Source organism: Capsicum annuum, chromosome 11 (assembly GCF_002878395.1).
Source record: "Capsicum annuum cultivar UCD-10X-F1 chromosome 11, UCD10Xv1.1, whole genome shotgun sequence".
NCBI lineage: Eukaryota > Viridiplantae > Streptophyta > Magnoliopsida > Solanales > Solanaceae > Capsicum > Capsicum annuum.
Window position 1 is genome coordinate 135,093,051 of NC_061121.1, and position 21,853 is coordinate 135,114,903.

General features: G+C 36.4%; 1 protein-coding gene and 1 long non-coding RNA gene across 13 annotated transcripts; one reads left to right on the forward strand and one right to left on the reverse strand.

Annotated features, from left to right (window-relative positions):
• Nucleotides 1-1,042: 1,042 nt before the first annotated feature.
• Nucleotides 1,043-2,619, reverse strand: LOC124888503. The gene is made up of 2 exons (XR_007046834.1): nucleotides 1,744-2,619; nucleotides 1,043-1,300 (listed from the first exon to the last, which is right to left on the reverse strand). It is a non-coding gene; the product is annotated as an uncharacterized LOC124888503 (long non-coding RNA).
• Nucleotides 2,620-13,645: 11,026 nt separating this feature from the next.
• LOC107853994 lies at nucleotides 13,646-21,377 on the forward strand. 12 transcript variants are annotated; one of them, XM_047398981.1, is made up of 6 exons: nucleotides 13,646-15,077; nucleotides 17,374-17,830; nucleotides 17,907-18,033; nucleotides 18,194-18,417; nucleotides 20,724-20,845; nucleotides 20,928-21,377. In XM_047398981.1, the coding sequence occupies exons 2-4, from the start codon at nucleotides 17,394-17,396 to the stop codon at nucleotides 18,371-18,373; spliced, it is 744 nt and encodes a 247-aa protein (XP_047254937.1). In that variant the 5' UTR covers nucleotides 13,646-15,077; nucleotides 17,374-17,393; the 3' UTR covers nucleotides 18,374-18,417; nucleotides 20,724-20,845; nucleotides 20,928-21,377. The 12 variants fall into 12 exon arrangements, with proteins under 12 accessions (XP_047254937.1, XP_047254936.1, XP_047254933.1 ...); XM_047398980.1 differs by having other exon boundaries at nucleotides 13,662-15,211; nucleotides 18,717-20,845; XM_047398977.1 differs by having other exon boundaries at nucleotides 13,662-15,211; nucleotides 20,925-21,377.
• Nucleotides 21,378-21,853: the final 476 nt, after the last annotated feature.

The window sequence follows — 21,853 nt, forward strand, 5'->3', positions numbered from 1 at the left end:
ATTGATGAAAATGAAACAAATGATGAGAAAGAATTGATGAATGACTATGAAACAGGCGACGAGGATTGAGCTGTTATTAATTGTAGTAATGTGTAGTAATAAGGTCTTGAATTGTATTTTAGTTGCTACTTTTTGCTATTTTTCTTGACAATATAATATTTTTTCTTTGTTAACATTTGTAGTGCCAATAAGAACATTTCTGGTTGTTTGATTAAATAGCAATGGTAAAACTACTGGTACTACGCATGATTTGCTTGTCTACCCAGACTCCACTTTTTAGGAATACACTGGGTATGTTGTTGTAGTTCCTTTAAGTTGTCATTATCATTATTATGGTTTTATTTATTTATTTAGTTATTTGTAGTTCCTTTAATTGGGAAACTATTTTTTTTTTTATAAAGGTAATGTTAACTTTACTAGGTAAACTAATTGTGAGCAGACTGCCTTGCTTAAACCAATTTTTTTTGTTACCCTCTAGGATTACCGTTGCACCGGTTTACCATTAGCTTATGTAATGACTTTATAGCTAAAATAAATAACTGGTGAACCGCGAAATGAAATGCTAGTCTTTTAGGTGGTTGGGAGGTTTAGGTATTGCTGAAACAGAGTAAGTGAAGCTATTTCCCTTTTATGTAGTGGGGGTAACATGTGCTCATTTCTTACAATACTTGTCACACCTTTTTTTTTACCAAAAAGATATGATTTTATGTTCGAAAGGATTTTTATTATTAAAATGATAAAATAAGAAAATTTGTTCTGAAAAGGATTCATTTTTACAATTAAATCAGAGTCATCACTTGGCATAAATTGGATGTTCCAAGTCACCTTTGGAAATCCTTTTTCAAAATGGTATGACTCTAAAATTGATCCGCGAACAAAGATTTTGGCTAAGGAATTCTGTTGATCGAGGGAAGGTGTTAGGCACCCCTCGGTTCCGTGGTTCGACCACGGTCACTTGGTGGAGCATATCTGCAAATTTGACACTACGAATGTATAAACCACATAAAACACATAAAACAAGCAACGAACAAATCAATCAAAGTTCAAAACCAAAATAATGTCCAGTCCGGATTATATAGTCCCAAAAAATAGAAAAATACAAAAATGTAAATCAGAATCTAACTAATCCTAGACAAGGCTCCAATGCTTTACCCAATGCCTCGAGCCTTCATCATGAACCTCCTTTGCATACATGATACGTCGGGGTATTCCCCGAATATCTTAATTCAAATTCCTCGAGCCATTTCCCGACCAAATGAGTACAATTTTAATTTTTGTACGATAAAGTAGAACGAACCATCTGCGCACATATTCAAACACTCAACAAATCTTGATTCTTAAATTTGCTTACCCTGCCTAGTGTTTGCCTACTAATTCACCCTAAAACATGATATTATCAATTTTAATGATGTCAAAGTTTATTCTGAATTAAGCCAACAAACAATGAATCAAACTAAACACTATTCACTTATGATCGATTTCAATTCTCAATCCCACCCCAATCTAATTTTAAATCAAGATTCAAACATAACAAATCACACTACTATTTTCGACAATTCACAATCACTACAAACTAAATATTCATCATTCACATCACACACAATTCGTACCCAACAGAATTAATAATCAATCAACACAATAATTATTCATCACCAACAGAGATCAACCAACACACAATATTCCATTCAATGCATCGAATATCACAAATAATAAAATAAAAATAGAGAAAGAGTAGAATTAGACCTCGATTTATAACTTTCAAACTCAAATATCAATCGAGTGAAAAGACGAAAACCGCGTCCGAATATCCCAAGTAGAAACCTCAAAGACGAAAAAACTCCAACCTCGGTAATGAAAAATTGAAATCTGAAACTGATTGTGACGAATCGATTGAGGCGAATAGAACCTAAACCCCAAACTGATAATAAAGAAAGTAGTGTCCCACAACGGAAAACATGACAATCACCTAAACTTAACATTTTCCAGTGAGTTTTTGAAGCTGACTCGATCGAAGTTACTGTTTTCTCGGTGTCGGAGCTCTGGTGAGCTCAGACGAGGATGAAAGATAGTGGACAGACCAAAATTTGGGCAGCAATGGCATTTTTCGACGAAGAGTTCACCGAAACAGTCAACCCATATCTCTTTTCTCTCCCCTCTCGCTTAAATATCTCTCTCTTCTCTCCCAATTTCTCACCCAAACTTCATTTTCTGGTGATATGACGTAGGTAATATTGGTATGTGAGTTTGGGTTTGTCTCTATTTTTGGATCTGTGCATGCGTAAGCTCTGAGTGACGGTGTAATTAGTGTGTGCGTGATGTGTGTTCTCTCGGGGACATTGAAGCTGTGTGTGAAGTTGTGTATGCGTGTTCTCCTTCGGTGAGGTCTGCATGTGAGGTCAGAGGTGAGTGTGTGAATCAGTGGTGCATGAATATGTGTATAAGAAAATGGAGATAGAGGAGAGTGTATTTCGTGAGGTATGGTGTATGGGTGATGAAGTCGGTCTTTAATGGAAGGTGAGTGTGTATGTTGAGTCTGTTAGTGGTGGGTCCCCCATTCTATTGTGAGGTTTGTGTGTATTGCATATATGGGTTTTTTGTCTTGAGCAAAAATAAAAGAAAGTCTATGTGAGTATTCTGTGTGATGAATATAATGTGGGTCCCCTTTCCATTTTTGTTGTGATGTGTTCCTTATTCCCTTTTTCTTATATTGTGTAAAAAATGTGTAAAGGGATAGGGATAGGGTATGGGTTAGGGAGTTGGGTAGGGTAGTGGTGAGGTGGGGGTAGGGTATGAATGAGGTGTAAAAATTAGTTAGGATAAAAGAATATTTTGGGATTGGAGATTTAATTTGTTAGGATTTGTTGTATTTGTTTTCTTGTGGGGAAAGTATAGAATGGGTGAGGGTACGTGGTAAGATAAACTAAAAATGAATAAAATTCAACTTTGAGAGGGACAAAATTAGGTGTCTACAGTATCCCCTTTGAATGTAAACACGAAGTGTTTTCAGACGAAGAAGTAGACAACGAGACAAAATTTTATCCCGACCATTATTCAAAAAGAATAAAACAGAAGGAAGAAGGACAACCAAGTCTTGACTTAAGACATCCCACTTACCCAAGTTATGAGGGAATCAAGTTACAAGTATCTCAAAGGGATGGAAGGAGGGGGATTATATCGAGTTAGAGGGTCGAGTGAAGCCCTGTCGAGGTTTCAGTTCGCGGCTTTGTCATTACATCAAACTAAAAATTACAAGTTAAAACATAAATAAAATTACAAAAATCCTATCTATACAATTTCTTTTGGACTCTTGACTTGAGTTTCATCACCCTGTTCTTCAGGCGGGCTCTAAACTTGCAATTTCATCACCTGGTTGCTTGACTTTAAATTTCTTCACCCTGTTCTCCAGGTGGGCTCCTGACTTGCTATTTTTCGATTTGTTGACTTTCAATTTTTTCACCTTGTTTCTTGACTTTCAACTTCTTCACTTTGTTGTTTGACTTTTAACTTTTTCACCTTGTTGCTTGACTTTTAACTTTTTCACCTTGTTGCTTGACTTTCAACTCTTCACCATGTTCTTCAGGCGGGCTCCTGACTTACAATTTCATCACTCTATTCTTTGGGCGGGCCTTCCGACTTGCAATTTCATCGCCTTTGTTTTTCAGGAGGGCTCCTGACTTTCAATTTCATCACCTCTATTCTTTGGGAGGGCCTCCCGACTTGCAATTTCCTCGCTCTGTTCTCTGGGTGAGCTCCCAACTTTTAATTTTATCACCCCTATTCTTCAGGCGGGCCTTTCGACTTACATTTTGATCACCCTTGTTTTTCAGGCGAGCTCTTGACTTTTAATTTCATTACTCTTATTCTTTGGGTGGGCCTCCCAACTTGCAATTTCCTCGCTCTCTTCTTTGGGCGAGCTCCCAACTTTAATTTTATCACCCCTATTCTTCGGACGGGCCTTCCGACTTGCAATTTTCTAGCTCTTGTTCTTTAGGCGAGCTCCTGAAATCAAAATCAAAGCTAGAACAAAAATTATCCCAAATAATGATTATGATAAAGAAAGATTCCATATGTCAGAAAAATAAAGTCTCACTTTTTAGGAGGATCCTAAAGTGAAGTTCCATAATATGAATTAATTTTAATTTTTGCCCCAATTTTCATCAAAAGCTTTTGCGAGTGTCAAACCCAATCACAACTACTTGCAAAAGAGAATAATGCAAAGATGAATCGAGATTCTGATCAACAAATATACCTTTTGAGGGTAAAATTGAATGAATGAGACCAACAATTCCCTCTCTTAAGAATGAAAGTGAAAGGTTCTTGCTAAAAGTGCATTTTTTTAGAATTAATAGTTCAAATTAGGAAGTGCACCTCCTAGCCGTGAGACATTAAAGTCCCAAATTAAGGAATGTGTCTCTTAGGGTACAAGATGATGAGTCTTACTATAATTGCGAATTCCAAACCTGTACAGCAACACTGCTTTTGCATTTGCAGAAATGAGGAATTACACCGCTGGATATTTGTGCTTTGAAGCCTTTGATTTGAAGGCAACAACTATTCTTGTTTCATACAAAGAAAACTTGTGAGTTTAAAACAGGGTGGTTGGCTTGCGACTTTGGCATTTGAGGAGATTTCTCTTGCACTTGTCCCATTTAGATCTTGCTTCTAATCATTAGCATTTGTCATTGCCTTGTTGCACCATTGATCCAAACTCAGAATATTAAGAGTGACTCTAAAACAAACAACAGTATCTCTATTTTGCTATGTTTCTCAGACAATCCTCTTTAAACCCTGGTATTTCCGTGAATACCCTAAATTTGTATGTTGATAACAACCTTCTGTATGCCTTGTTCTGACTTGCAATCTTCTTTTTTTCATGTGCTGGCCCTTTGTCTTGCTTTGTGTAATTGAAGAAGTTGGTAGCCAGTTTTGAAATCTTTTCACAATTGTTTTGACATGGACTTGACTCAAAGACAAGAGAAAAATGACAATGATTTTTATTTGCACGACTGACTCAAGAAAAAAAAGACAATGAATGTCCCATTTGAAACAAAGAAATGAAAAATTTATCTAAGAATGACAGTCAACTCTAATGATTATGCCATGCATTTGGATTAAGCTGCCCGATCTTTCATCCGAACTTTCTACCAATTGTTCTTGAGTTAGTGGCCCTGAAACTGAGTTACTTCCTTGGGTCAATTGGATTTATAACCTCATTTGGCTAGTGGCGCCTTGAAGGGTTTTCGCCAACAAGCCTATCTCATTTTTTTTCTCAACTCACCATTGCCTTACAGTGTCCGTGAGGGTTTTTCACCAGTGAGACTCTTTTATTTTTATTTCTCTCAACTTACAAATGTCTTACAGTGTCCGTGAGGGTTTTTACTAATAAGACTCTCATTTTTATCTCTCTCAACATACTATCGCCTTATGGTGCCCTTGAGGGTTTTCACCAATAAGACTTTCTCATTTTTATTTCTCTCCTGATTTCTTATACTGAGGAAGACAAGTACTTCTTAAAATGTGTCATCATATCCATTGCATGTTTAGCCTTAACATTCTTAAAGATTGACCTGAAGGTCTTTCTTTGGTTTTAACTTGGCTTTTGGATAAGGTTAGAAAGAAAGGTTGACATGAGACCCAAACGACATTTAAAGTGGGGTATGACTTACAACTTTTGGAATCGACTCAAATAATGAGGATTAACCCATGCCCCAGTTTCTTTTGGCTAGGTGACTCTAAATTGTTTATTTGATTGGACCGAGCCTCGAGCAGGGCAGCCTATGTATCTCATTCCCGGGAGAGGAGAATCAGGTCACACGTAGTTCCTACAACTCATTTTTTTGCTTGACTCCATTTTTTTTTCTCTTTTATTGACTTCTTTTATCTTTGATACTTTTTTCGACTCTATTTTTCTTGACACTTCTTTTTCTTTCCTTTTGGACAAATTTTTCTTTTTTTTTTTTTAAAACTTCCTTGACTCTATTATTTTGCTCGACACTTTTCTTTTAAGTTTTGCTGACTCTATCTTGATTCCAAAAGAGGTGTATGAAAGAAAATAAAACTAAGTCTCAAATGGGGTAAACAAAGAATGACACAATGATTGGATAACGGAATAAAATGCCTTCGTCATATCAATCATTGAAAATGCCAAGTACATAGCATGCAATATAAAAGTGGGAGATGAAGATCATTTGTCACACTTTAACATCACTAATTTTAATTGAACATGTGCGTCGCTACTTCTTCTACAAACTCCACCTTTGTTGTACATCCCTCACATTGAATGACTCATGCCTTCGTGAAATTGATTATCTTTTTGTTTCTCTTGTTGTAGGATCACACATTTTGACCTAATTGAGGCATGTCTTTCAATTGATGGCCAAGTTATTCGTGTAATTCTAAAAATAATTGCCTTAATTTTGAAAGAAGGCTTCAATATGGTCACCAAATGTGTCAACACTCCATTAATTTCTCGAATGCCCCTTTTTTTTTTCTAATTTTAGCCCTCTGATTCAAAATTAATGCTCAAATTGAATTTTAAGATCTAGCTGAAAATTCCGCAAGCATGTCATATCACTAGAGCCAACATCAAATGTGCTGCGTAAAGAAAACAAACACCTATTTAAACACAAATGGGACAGGGACACTTCATTTAGTTGAAATAAAAGATAGAGGGTTTGAACATAAAAAACAAAGGAACAAAACAAGATAGATACCGAACTACAACCCTAAAATAATTCAAAAAACAGAAAAGAAAATAAAACCAACTACCAGACCTCTTCCTAATAGGGAGAGGGGTGACTTCTCAATTGCTCAGCCTGACATACTAGCAACTGGTTTGCATATCAGCATGACTAGAGCTTCCACCACTGTTAGACATATTTCTTTAATAAATAAGTTCTAGATCCCCATGCTTAACTCATTGCCTCCCACATATTGTGCAGTACCATATACTGGTGAAGAACTCTGTGGGACGGTTGAGGTGCTAATGTTTTGCACTACAATTATTTTTTGCTTAAATCATCTTTTCTTTTTCTCTTTTCAAAGTACGACAATCTTCAGTACTATGATCCTGAACATCAAAATGATATGCACACCGTACATTAGGGTCAAAATTTCTTAAATGTGAGTCAGGTAATCATGCACTGGCATAGGACTCCTCAATATGAGTGAAATTATCCTTTTCCTTCCTCCTCTTTGCGAATTCTGGCCGTGGATAAAACTTGGATTTAGAAGTTCTTTAGTGAATTTGTGGGGGCCGAGGACGATGTTAAGGGACAGGTGTATGCCATTGTGGATAAGAAGACGGATGAGTATACAATTGTACATTGTTCAAAGGACATTGAGGAAGAGGAATGGAATTCCTTAGATTTTGAAAAGAGGAACCTTGTTGCAGATGAGTAAGTAAATTTGATATGTAATCTCGGGATTGAAGCTGACAGTGTTGGTGAGTTGACCTCTCAAACTCTGCTTTAGCCCTGGCATGACAATAGGTACATTTTCTTCTTCTTTCCTTCAGCTTCCTTTGAATGATTGTAATATCGTCCCAAATATTTCACAGAATCCTTCTGTCCATCAGGCTCACCAAATTTTGATGTCTCTAAGCTTGGAGGAAGGTTAACACTTGAAAATATGCCCCAGTTTTTATCTGAAACATCTTCATAGCCCACAAGTTCCAAGAAAGTTTTCATATCATTTTCTACACTCTTCACTTTCCCCATCATTTTCTATGGCTTTTCTGGCATACTAGGCTTATTGTTAAGAAATTTTGGTGGTCCAGTTAGCTTAAAAGTAGGCTCAGGAGTATAGCAATGATCACCAAGAGTATTGAATATAGGTCCACTAGCATCATGGGGAAGCACAACCGTTGGGTGGCTAGCCAATGTAGAAGCCTCAGTAGAGGATTGAGCAACAAAACTACAGACGACATAAAGTGTTGTGAATGTAGCAGGCTTATATTGAGGAGCTAGATAAAAAGTGGTGGAAGTATTGAGATATTTTTGGTTTGGAAAGAATTCTGAGTCATGTTGCGGTGCATCAACAACAGTAGGAAACTAACTTTATGATTTTGGTGTAAGATCAAGATATTTGTAGGGTCAATAGTGGGGAATAGATGAGGCAGCTGACCGGCCCAAGCTCGATACATTTCCATAATTTGTTGTCTTAGTCTCGAAGTCTCTTACTTTAAACACCCATTTTTTGACTCTTTGTCTGATCTTTGATGTCACTCTCTATATCCTTGTTGGACACAGTTAAACATTCCTTATATTTGGTGTGATGTGGAGGACCAGCCAGAATGCTACAAACCAACCACCTTAACACTTTTTTTAAAACCTCTTTTTCCTTTTTTTTTCTTTTGAAAAGATCATTGAACCCAAGAAGGGCGCCTATGTATCTCACTTCTGAGAGAGGAGAATCAGGTGTGCGTAGTTCATAAAGTTTGGCCACAAAAGGGCTAATAAAACTCTCTTTCTTTTCTTGAAACTTTAAGAAGAAAAGAAAATAACAATTTTTCAAAAGAATTGACGAAAATCTTTTTGAATTTTTTAGCTTTAACATCCCTATACAAAATAAAATCTATGAATTACCAAAGGAATTTTTTTTTTGGATTTTCGATTTTGAATTTCATACGAAAATGAAACTTGAAACTATTAAACAAAACTCTTTTTGTAGTTTTCTTTTAAAGATATGTATGAAACACCTACTCTAATAAAAAGTGAAAAAAAATCTTTTTGAATTTTTTTTGGATTTCTATACAAAATAAAACTTATGATTACCAAAGAAAAATCTTTGGGGGTTTTCAATTTTGAATTACATATGACGATAAAACTTGAAACTATTAAAGAAAATCTTTTTGTAGTTTTCCTTTAAATATGTATATGAAACACCTACTCTAAATGAAGAATGAAGAAAATCTTTTTGGATTTTTCAAATAAGATCCCCAAATCAACAATAGGCTGCCTACGTATCTCACTCCTGAAAGAGGAGAATCAGGGGTGCGTAGTTCGTCCAGATTGGTCAATTAAGGATTAAATAACAAACTAAACCTTGACTTAGGAGACACGACCAAGGACAAACGATGAAAAAGTCAATAAAATATTTTTGAGATTTTTAATTAGACACTTCACATAAAACTGACACCAACAACTATGAAAGAAATTTATTTTTTGGTATTTCCGTTATATGAAATGTACAAAAATTCTACCATTTTTTTAAATTTTTTTTTATAAAAAACTCCTATTGAAAAAATCTTTTTGGAGTTTTCGAATTGTGAATTCTCACTAAAGAAACAAAAGAAAAATCTTTTTGATGGTTTTTGATTTTTGACAACAACAACAACAACAACAAACCCAGTGTATTCCCACTAAGTGGGGTCTGGGGAGGGTAAGATGTACGCAGACCATACCGCTACCTCCGAAGAAGTAGAGAGGTTGTTTCCGATAGACCCCCGGCTCAAGCGTCATTATTGATGATTTCCTAAAATTTAATTGCATATTTCATTCTAGCATATAAGCAGAAGGTACATCACAGTCTATTCATGATTTATACTAGTATTTACCAATGAAATCCTCTAACTACAAAAACCAAGAAGTAGAAACTCCTCTCTCATTTGCACCTGAACTACTAAAAAGGAAATTCGAAGGGTCTTTGACTACCGTTCTCTCAAAGGTTGAAAACCTCTAGAGGCATTCAGCTCATTAGCCCTATATAGTATGTTTAACTTTGTCGGATACTGGGTCTGGATCATGTGCCGCTCCATGTGGGGTGACCCAACTCATATAAAAGAGATGAGTAAGGGAAGTTACAGAGAAGTTACAACCTGCCCTATCACTTATGAGTTAACGTGAAAAGGGATGTGGGGCAAGAATTTTTTATTTTTTTTTTGGAAAACTACCGCTTTTTTTGTTTTTTTTTTAGTTGTGAAAAACAAAAGCCATAAAGAACTCTAAAAATAAAATATGAATCTCTCTTTTTGATTCACCTTTTTTACTTTTCATTTTTTTTCAACATTTATTGCCTACGCACTTTACTTCTAACAGATGTTTTCCCTTAAATCAGTCCGTCAAATGACCCCATTATCCTAAAAAATGTAACAATTAGCACGTAGAGATGCTTTATGGGTGAGTCTCCTACGAAGGACTAAGTCGGTCCCGCTAGGTTTCAATATGATGCAGATAAGCATGACCTAAAGGCTGACCTACGTTTAGATCCACTAACAAGGCCGTTCGGGGAGCATATGGTCGATAGTGGCTGCTTTGCTTTCCACCCACTCCATACGTCTGACGGCTCCCCCTCCTAAAATTAGGGTGACTCAACTAGAGTTCGTGCTCACGACGTGCACTCCGGGACTTGTTACATAAATAATTGACTTGGATTATGCAAATGATATCAGATATAAAGCGGTAACACATAAGAAGTCTGTAAACACGTAGCACGTAGACACTCAACAATGATAAAATATGTCACGCCTCAAATCCTATTGAGGCGGACTGGCACCCGTAACCGAGGAGGTCCGAGAGAACCATCTCATAACCTTATACTTCCCAGGCATACCTCTATGACAACCCGAAATTCGGACAGTATCATGTCGCATATAAAAGGAAATAATCACCTGTATAAGCTCGAGCACACATATATATGTATATACAATACTTGGCTGTTGGAGTCATCACGTCTATTAACAAAACACCACCTTGACTGTACATTAGGTCTACAAAGCCTCTAGACAATACACAGAGTTTAACTAAGGTCGGGACACACCCCGCCATATAACTAACTTCTATACAATACCAAAAGTGACTGGATATAACACGGAAAGCCCCGAAGCAAACTGGAGCTCACCAAAAGCAGCTAGATATCCTGGCTCCTACTTGTGCGGTGTATGAGCTGAGGTACCTGTGCCTGCAGCATGAAATGCAGGTCCCCCGTGGGGGTTGTCAGTACGAAATATGTACTGAGTATGTAAAGCTGTAGATAATTACATATGATATAGGAGCTCAATAGAAATCAGAAACAAGTGAATAAATCATAATAGAAGTGGACCACACTTACTAGAACTTGTGACAACCTGTACATTGTATTTATTCAATCACTTTACCTTCGTTCTTATCATCTTTGTAATCATTACTGTACTGTACTGTGACCATTAGGCTGCCTCCAGTACATATCAACTGGGATCGACCCATGCTAGGCTTATGCCCCTAGGATACCACCCATAAACACATAACTAGGGATCGACCCATGATAGGCTTATGCCCATGGGATACCACCCGATAAGAGAGAACTTCCATCACTTAGTTCAATTAATTTTTGAGATTGTTATTTTGGTCGCCACCACATTTTTGATACTTTGAAACAATGATACATCAATAAGAGACATATAAATAGACCATCAATGCAATAACAATGAAGTAAGAACTCATTGGCACATCAATAAAGTGTTTTGGAGTCATCAATGCCATAACAATGAAGTAGGAACTTATTGGTATATCAATGAAACGTTTTGGAGTCATTAATAGCACATGGATCTTGTTTGAGTAACCGGATACCTTCTGACATCCATTAGTGCAATAAACATGTAAGATTTGGAAAACAAGTAAGTATTGGAATGTCTTGACATCTTGTAGGATGGGAACAAGTTCATTGGTAACGTAGGACATCATACAAAACCATTATGGATCACATGTTATTGAATAACTTTGGAAACTTTCTTAATAGAACAATTGTTCACTTTCATGCCAAAGATATGGTATAGAGTATGCTTTACATACCTGACTGTCAACCTTCAATACTAGTCCCAAATGGACTTCTCGTCTTTTCGGATTACTTATCTACAATGAACATATATAGCAATCTAGTATTAGCGACCAAACGTCACAATTCAATTATTTGAATTCACCAAACTAGTGGTTAAGTAGTAAGCCTTAATTACACCATAAAGGGTGTCACTTTAGCCTTCTTATACTCCAATTACATTTACATGTCATGCATATTCATACAACATCCTCCAATATCAAGTTTGGATTCATTTATCCTTCAAACCAATCCATTAAACCAAATTGAGCCATAGACATAAATAATCATCAATTCAATAGTATATCACCATATCCACCTTCCATAACTCAATTACCATATCCACCTTCCATAACCCAATTAACATATCCTCCTTCCACAATTTAATACAACCAAACCATGCAAAATAGTCCATAACCCTATTTCCATCACCTTTCAATAACAACCAATACATATAATCCTCTATCACACATATACATATGGAAGAGAACAAAGGCAAACAATATTCATACCTTAGAATTCACCTCTTGATTATGCAATCCTGTTTGCACAAATAATAGGTGCCGTTCGAAGCTCTCGAGATGACAAACGCAGTTATCGGATTACTTTGGAATTTCTACGGTTGAATCAAAAGTAATTTAAAGGTCAAATTTGGCTAGGGTTTGTTCTTTCTCAATGATTGATGATGAAAATGAGTTTTTGAACTCATATACATGTATTCCCGTCCATAATATCATAGGGAATGATCAAAGTGCCTTTAAAATTTAAATAATGTCAAATCTGTCCTTTGGTGGACTGTTTTGATAAGCTAAAGTAGATCGACCATAACTCTTTGATCCGATATCAGATTTGGGTGAAATTGGTATCGTTGGAAAGATAATTCAAAGGGCTTTCATTTCATATAAAGTAGGTCACTCAGTTCGTCCTGTACAAGGAGTTATGATCGTTTGAAGTTGACCCTAAAAATATGTTTTGAGAGGCTGAAGTAAAACGAGTATAACTCCTTACTTAGACGTTGGATTTGGATGAAACCAATTGCATTGAAAAGAAGACTCAAAGATCTTTCTTTTCATACGCCGCAGCTCTCCAGTTCATTATATTAAGGGAGTTATGATCATTCAAAGTTGACCCAAAAAATTGGCTGGCCTCAGTAGTTTGTGTGCAGAAAATTTTTCTGCACATTTACTATTCCCAATATCCCGGCCACCGTTTTATAGTTTCGAACGTGCTCGATTATATCCAAAACCTATTCGTTTTTGGAAATCTTTATATCGTTGGAAAGCTTATTCAATAACCTTCGTATGGAACCATCGACGGGCAAATTTCGGTATAAATAAAATTAAATTAAATTAATTCCATATAAATAAGATCAATACACGTACTTGAATACGCCAATACATGTACTTGAATACGGGGTGTTACAAAATAAATTCAAACGATAACACAAACAATGTTATACACCCATAATGTCAAACTAAGCCGATACAACTCCGAAAAAGTCTCCAGCAGAGTCGCCGGAGTTGTCACACCCCTTTTTTAACCAAAAAGATATGATTTTATGTTCGAAAGAGTTTTTATTATTAAAGTGACAAAAGAAGAAAATTTGTTCTGAAAGGGATGCATTTTTATAATTAACTCAGAGTCGCCACTTGGCATAAATCGGATATGCCAAGTAACCTTTGAAAATCCTTTTTCAAAACGATTTGACTTAAACTGATCCTCGAACAGAGATTCTGGCTAAGAAATTCTGTTAATCGAGGGGAAGGTGTTAGGCACCCCTTGGTCCCGTGGTTCAACCACGATCGCTTGATGAAGATATCGACTAATTTGACACAACGAATATATAAACCACATAAAACACATAAAACAAGCAACGAACAAATTAATCAAAGTACAGAACCAAAATAATGTCCAGTTCGAGTTATTCAGTCCTAAAAAATAAAAAAATACAGAAATATAAATCCTATTCTAAACTAATCTTAAACTAGGCTCCAATGTTTTACCCAATGACTCAGGCCTTCATCACGAACCTCCTTTGCATACATGATACGTCGGGACATTCCCCGAATAAATTAATTCAAATCCCTCGAGGCATTCTCTGGCCAAATGAGCACAATTTTAATTTTTGTACGATAAAGTAGAACGAACCATCCACGCACATATTCAAACACTCAACAAATTTTGATTCTTAAATTTGCTTACCCTGCTTAGTGTTTGCCTACTAATTCACCCTAAAACATGATATTATCAATTTTAATGATGTCAAAGTTTATTCTGAATTAAACCAACAAATAATGAATCAAACTAAACACTATTCACTTATGATTGATTTCAATTCTCAATTCCACCCCAATCTAATTTTAAATCAAAATTCAAACATAACAAATCACACTACTATTTTCGACAATTCACAATCAATTATTCATCACCAACAGAGATCAACCAACACACAATATTCCATTCAATATATCGAATATCACAAATAATAAAATAAAAATAGAGAAAGAGTAGAATTGGACCTCGATTTATAACTTTCAAACTCAAATATCAATCGAGTAAAAAGACAAAAACCGCGTACGAATATCCCGAGTAGAAACCTCAAAGACGAAAAAACTCCAACCTCGGTAATGAAAAATTGAAACCTGAAACTGATTCCGACGAATCGATTGAGGCGAATAGAACCTAAACCCCAAACTGATAATAAAGAAGGTAGTGTCCCACAACGGAAAACATGACAAACACCTAAACTTAACATTTTCTAATGAGTTTTCGAAGCTGGCTCAATTGGAGTTATTGTTTTCTCAGCGTCGGAGCTCCGGTGAGCTCAGACGAGGATGAAAGATAGTGGACGGACCAAAATTTAGGCAGCAGTGGCATTTTTCGGTGAAGACTTCGCCGAAACAATCAGCCCGTGTCTCTTTTCTCTCCTCTCTTGCTTAAGTATCTCTCTCTTCTCCCAATTTCTTTCCCAAACTCCCTTTTTCGGTGATGTGGCATGGGTAATATTGGTATGTGAGTGTGTGTTCATCTCTATTTTTGGATCTGTGCATGCGTGAGCTCTGAGTGACGGTGTAGTCAGTGTGTGCGTGATGTGTGTTCTCTCGTGGAAATTAAAGTTGTGCGTGTAAAGCCGTGTGTATGCGTGTTCTCCTCTGTTGAGGTCTGCGTGTGAGGTGTGTGTGAATCAGTGGTGCGTGAATATGTGTATAAGAAGACAATGGAGATAGAGGAGAGTGTATTTCCTGAGGTAATGGTGTATGGGTGATAAAGTCGGTCTTCAAGGGAAGGTGTGTGTATGTTGAGTCTGTTAGTGGTGGGGGCCCCATTCTATTGTGAGATCTGTGTGTATTATATATGTGGGTTTTTTGTCTTGAGCAAAAATAAAAGAGTCTATGTGAGTATTCTGTGTGGTGTATACAATGTGGGTCCCCTTTCCATTTTTGTTGTGATGTGTTCCTTATTCCCCTTTTCTGTTATGTGTAAAAAAACGTGTAAAGGGGTAGGGGTAGGGGTAGGGTATGGGTTACGGGGTTGGGTAGGATAGTGGTGACGTGGGGGTAGGGTGTGGATGAGGTGTAAAAATTAGTTAGGATAAAGGAATATTTTGGGATTGGGGATTTAATTTCTTAGGATTTGTTGAATTTGTTTTCTTGTGGAGAAAGTATAGAATGGGTAAGGATACGTGGTAAGATAAACTAAAAATAAATAAAATTTAACTTCGAGAGGGACAAAATTAGGTGTCTACAGTACGTAGGTACCATGCTGGATTTTCATTAAGATTTGTCTTTGCATCAAGGTTAGTTCTTGGGTCTGTTCTGATCCTATTCCAAGTCAAGTAGCATATGGCATATAATCTTGGATGTCATAGTGTTATTTGAGTTCTAAGCAGATGCATTAGCCAGAATTAAGGTCTGCTGGGCGGTAGTCCGTCCGGCCATGTTGTATAGAGCGGAGTGTTGGTCAGTTAAGAATTCCCACATCCAAAAAATGAGGGTGGCAGAAATGCGGATGTTGCGCTGGATGTGTGGGCTGACTAGAGGGGATAGAGTTTGGAATGAGACTATCCAGGAGAAGGTTGGTGTGACTCCAGTGGAGTGCAAGATGCGGGAAGCCCGATTGAGATGGTTCGGACACGTGAAGAGGAGGGGCATAGATGCTCCGGTCCGTAGGTGTGAGAGGCTAGCGTTGGATGGTTTTAGGCGGGGTAGGGGTAGGTCGAAGAAGTACTGGGATGAGGTGATTAGGCGGGACATGGAGCAGTTACAGCTCACCGAGGACATGATCCTAGATAGGAAGGTCTGGAGGACGCGAATTAGGGCAGAGGACTAGGGCCGGTTTGAGTCGCTAGTGTAGGGAATTACTTGGTGGGAGTTTTATTCTTGTTATGAGTCCGTGTTCCATGTTTTATTATGAATCTGTGTGCTTTCCTCTGTTTTATATTACTTATGGGTGCCGTATTTATGTTATGTAATCTTGTGCTGTGCTTTACTATGTGTTTGTGTGGTATCTCGTGCCTTGTACCGGGGGTCTATCGGAAACAGCCTTTCTACTTCTTCAGAGGTAGAGGTATGGACTGCGTACATCTTACCCCCCAGACCCCACTAGGTGGGAATACACTGGGTTTGTTGTTGTTGTTGGGTGTTGATATACACTGACGCCTTCATATTATTTGAAGTCACGAATCTCCTTAAGATAATTGCTTCTACTATGTCCAATAACTATTAAATCTATATGATGTTTGCTGCTTTCATGATCTTAGAAACCCTTTCTAGCTCTTCTGTGCTAGCATCAATTGATCCTTTGTTTTGATCAACCTGTCATACTATTATTTGCTATCCCTGGTTATCACTGTGGAGCCTTTTCTTTGCATCCGAAGTATTATCTCAACTATAGAGTAGTACTTGTTTGGTAGTGTACTTTTGCCTGTTGGAGTTGGAATTGCCTGTTTTCATATGCAACTGGTAGTAACTTTCACGTCATTTTATGACTCTTATGTTACTCGAATATCTTTTGGTGCTGAAGTGCTTTGCTATTAGGAATATATTATAACACACCTTTCTGTCTGAGTTCAAATTCCTCTTTATTATCTATAAGCGACATTGCAGGAACTGATATGGTTATGCTATTGTAGGCTGATATTTTCTTGAACTTTCTGCCTATGGCAAGGTCCGTCATTGTCAAGATTTTAGGGGGCGTAAAATTCAATGAGTCATTTTTATGACTTTATACTCAAGAATGGCATTGTATACTTCCCCTTTGACTAATTAGACTATGCTAAGTTGGACTTATGCTACTTGTTCCTGTATTAAGTTGCAGACAGATGGTAACTCAATTTACTGGAAGTTTAGATAACTCAAAACTTATTGTATCGTTTTCCTAGAGAATCGAATTGCTTAAGCAACACCACGTTTATAGGTTACTCTATTCTGGAATTTCATTGCTTATGGAATATAGGGATGATACTCTGGGTGGCTTGAGTATAGTTTCCATATGAAATGTTGTATAGTTTATGTGTGATGGCATGGGCATATTTCTGTGTGTTGTCTGTTTTGTTCAATTTGGTTGTTCTTTTTTTTTTTACAGGTGGTTAATAAAGAAAATCAATGGCATCAAAAGGTCATGATAATGAACGGCGTAAGAAAGCTAAGAAAGGACCTGATAATCTTCCCACGGGTCAATATACAACACCATCACCATCACCTGTTACCACAACTCTTCAACCAGCTACTACAAATATTCTTCCTCCTCCAAGGGCAACTATTTCACTACCAAATGCATTTTTCATGCCCCCACCGCCCCACCAGTTCCATCCATCTCCCCAAAATAGTCTGTGTAGTAGTTCTTCGTATGTACCTTCAACATCATCCACACCTAGCCTTTCTGGAATGAAAATTGGAGGTCCTAGCACCTCAACATCGCCATCCATTGATAGTGCTACAGCGTCTAATGCTCCAACAGCCGCTACCCAGATTCTGAAATTTAAAGAGGTAGTAGAATATGACGGCAACGGAAGGCTAATTATCGTCCCTGATGGTAATGGGTAAGTAATCCTTATGTTTTTCAATAACTTTTAATTTTTGTGAAAGCTAAGATAATTTAATATAATTTTATTGCAGGTTCATTCCCTTATATAGCACCGGATATATGGTTATAGAAGCAATTAAACCATTTTACACGGAGCCGTGGGGTAGTTGGAACGAGATTCAACTTGACATCAGAATTCTTATGTGGAAACAGTTTGTGGTATAATCAAAATCAAATAATTTACCATTTTAGTATGCTATCAATGATGAATTTACGTTTGTATCCATCAACTTATTTCATGACTTTATATTAAACTATTTTGCTGACAAAGTGTGCATGAAATTCTTGTCATGAAAATGAAATACAATGCATTTTCAAGTTGAAAGTAGCTCTACGGATCAAAGAACACTTGTATGAGGCATGGAAGAATTTGGAAAAACCTGATTGGCTGAATGCTGATGTGTGGGTCAAGTTCTTGAAAAAATGGGATACTCCTAAATATAGGGCAGAGAGGGACAAGCTAAGACAAATAGAGCGTCTTCAAAGGGTGGCTAGTTGAACACTGGAGGTTCGATGAGTTTCGCTACCCACCGACTAAGACAGGTAATATTAGCTTAAATTTCTGATTTGTTTGATTCAGTTCAATGTTCTAATCAGTACTAATCTCTTGCCAAATAAAGAACACTTCTACACTGTCATGGATGAGATATTTAGCTTCGTGAATACTTAGTCACTTTCAACACTCAAAAGTGAACCTACTGTCTTCATTCTCTATGGAATTGACCTCAACTCCAAGTTGGGTAAAAATTATATTCAATAGTAGCTAAATGCTATTGACCTCCAAGATGTAACCTGTGTTAAATGATAGTTGATTATAGTTAAAATGCTTTTGTACTAGGTAGACTCATTTGTGGTAACATCATAATGAGTCATGAGTTTATCAAGGGGTATAGAAGGAAGGCCATAATTATAGTTAATTATGGGAAGCAAATACATGCATGTATACTAAGAACCGGCACCGCAATGGATGCTAAGTTTTCAAATTTGTTGGTTGATACGTACTCAAATGGCGAAAATGTAACATATGCACGAAGGATTTTTCAATTGGATGTTGATAGAGATACTATTCTTTACAATACCATGATAGCTGGTTATGCTCTCCACGGGTACGAAAATAAAGCTATTCAGCTTTTCAGTCAGACGACAGAGCAAGGTTTCCAACCTGATGAGGTCACTTTCCTTGCCCTTCTATCAGTTTGTTGGCACCATGGATTAGTAAAATTAGGAGAAGTGTATTTCTTTTCCATGACCCAAGATTATAAAATATCACCTGGATTCGACCACTATGCAAGTATGATAGACTTCTATGGAAGGGCAAATCAACTTGACAAGGCAGTAAGCTTGATGGAAATGTTGCCTATGGAACCGGATGCTATAATTCTGGGGGCATTTTTAAATGCTTTCAAAATGAACAGAAATGCTGAACTTGCAAAAGCTGCTGAGGATAAGCTATTGCAAATTGAGGGAGGGAATGGGTCTATACGCACAGTTGGCTGGAATCTGTGCCTCGGAGGGGAAATGGAATGAGATGGAAAGGGTAAGGAAAATGATGAGAGGAAGAGAGGCCAAGAAAACTGCTGGTTGCTGTTGGGTATACGTAGGAGACACAGTTCATACATTTATCTCGGGTGATAGATCTCACACGGACAATAATGTCATATATATTATTTTAGGATGTTTGATCAAAGAATTATCTAAACTATCAGCCAGTATATTCTTAGAAGAAGAGATCTGCACATTCTCTTGATTAGTAATCTCAATACAGATCATTGAGTTACTTCTTTTTCCATTTACATGCCTTTGGCCGGAGCGATGGAGCTGTATTGATCATGTCCATTTTATTCCCTTGAGCATTTTGCTTATTCTAGGGTTGTTTGACCAATGTTGAGCAAACAGGAAATTAGTTAGATTTTCATAAATTAAAAAAAATAGTGTTGTACAATAGTTTCATATTTAAAATGATGAAGAATTTCTACTATATTGGAAACATGACTATAGATGTTGTTTAACATGTCGGCTTAGTGTCATTTCAATTTTATTTGAATGTACTATAGACATTTAGCATCACTTGCTTATTAGACACGTCTCTTTATATCTCTTCTAATCTTTTTTTTTTTGGTAAATATATCTCTTCTAATCTACAATTGAATATCCACATTTGCCACTTTCTCTCTTTTGTTTTCAATGTAGTTCTATTATCTTTTGCAGCTTCTTCGTTTCCAACTTCCACCATCTTCTTGCTTGGCAATTCTTTAAGTCTCTCTGGATTTTAACAACTTTTCTCTGCTATCTACTTCTGTATATATGTCCTTTCTATTTTGTTTTTATGGTTTTCTTGTATTATATGTATATATACATTGCTTACTCTAAGGCAATATTGGTTACATATTTTTACTAATATGCAATTAACAGTTCTATACTTCCCTCGAATTTCAATAGAAGTAATCATGCTTTGCTATTGTTACAGTACTTAGAAACAAAGGTTAGCCCAATCATGTCATGAACATAACTAAAGAAATTTGAATGTGATGTCTTTTATTCAATGGCAAAACAGAGTTGTTAAAAAGTGTGTTGTTTGCTATACAAAAAGTGTGTTGTTTGCTATACAAACATTCTGGTCCCAAGTGTTCACTTTGCCTAAGAAGCTCATACAACCCATAGAAACTATATGCAAAAGATTTTTTTTAGACAGGATCAGAAGAGGTGTCAAAGAAGTCTCTCATATCTTAGGAGAAGTTGTGTATGCTAGTGGTAGTAGGAGGTCCCAATTTGATCAATATTAAGCTGTGGGACAAAAAACTTCTATGATATGTAAGTTTCTTTGGCATTTATGCACTGATATTTTGAAGGAATATGAAAATGGGGGAAAAGAGCCCGCTTTTCTTGCGGTCTACGAAGAGACGCATAGGAAGAAAAAGGACGGTACAAGAGGAGATTGGGTCGAAACACGTGCTAAGGATGCATATTTAAGGTAATAACTTTTACATACATTGTTTTATTATTACTCAACTTAGCTTGTTTACATACTGACAAATAATTTTTCTTTCAAGAAGAATTTCAAAAAAGCTTAGAAGACCCAACCTACTTCTGAGGATGGTATCATGGTCCAACCATTACCTGCAGATATGACTAATATGTGGACAGCTGTGGTAGGTGGTCCAAAGAAAGGTAGAACGGGACAGGGGTTCTCCAATCTTTGAGCAGTCCATCGTTGTTTCCCAATTCCTCTTCCACTTTGCAAACTATGAAAGAAATGCAAGCGATGAAAAAACAAATTATGGAATTGACGCAGCAATGTGTAGCTAACGATGCTAAGCTTGCTAAATTTGAGGAGTTGGTTAAGAAACACATGCCTCAAGTATTTCATGATGAGGAAGAAAGTGGATCTGATGATAATTAGATTGTAGTTATTGTTCTTGTTTTTGGTTGTGACATTTAGATGTTTAAACTATTTGATTTGATGTTTTGTTTTGGATGTTTTAACGTGGTTATATTTATAATTTTTTGTCGTGTTTGATCCTACTGTGAAAAATACATTAGTTATGTTGTTTATAATCTCCAGATCCCACTTGGTGGGAATAGACTGGGTATTAAATAATATATATTAAATAATTATATATTAAGTTTCCGACTATAGTAGTCGAAATAATTATAATTATTAAATAATTATTTATTAATATTTTGACTACGTTAGTCGGAATAATTATAATTATTAAATAATTATTTATTAATATTTCGACTACGTTAGTCAGAATAATTATAATTATCAAATAATTATTTATTAAATTTTTGACTACCGTAGTCGAAACAATTATAATTATTAAATAATTATATATTAAGTTCCTGACTATAGTAGTCGGAAAAATTATAATTATTAAATAATTATATATTAAATTTCTGACTACGGTAGTCGGAATAATTATAATTATTAAATAATTATTTATTAAATTTTTGACTATCGTAGTTGGATAATTTATAA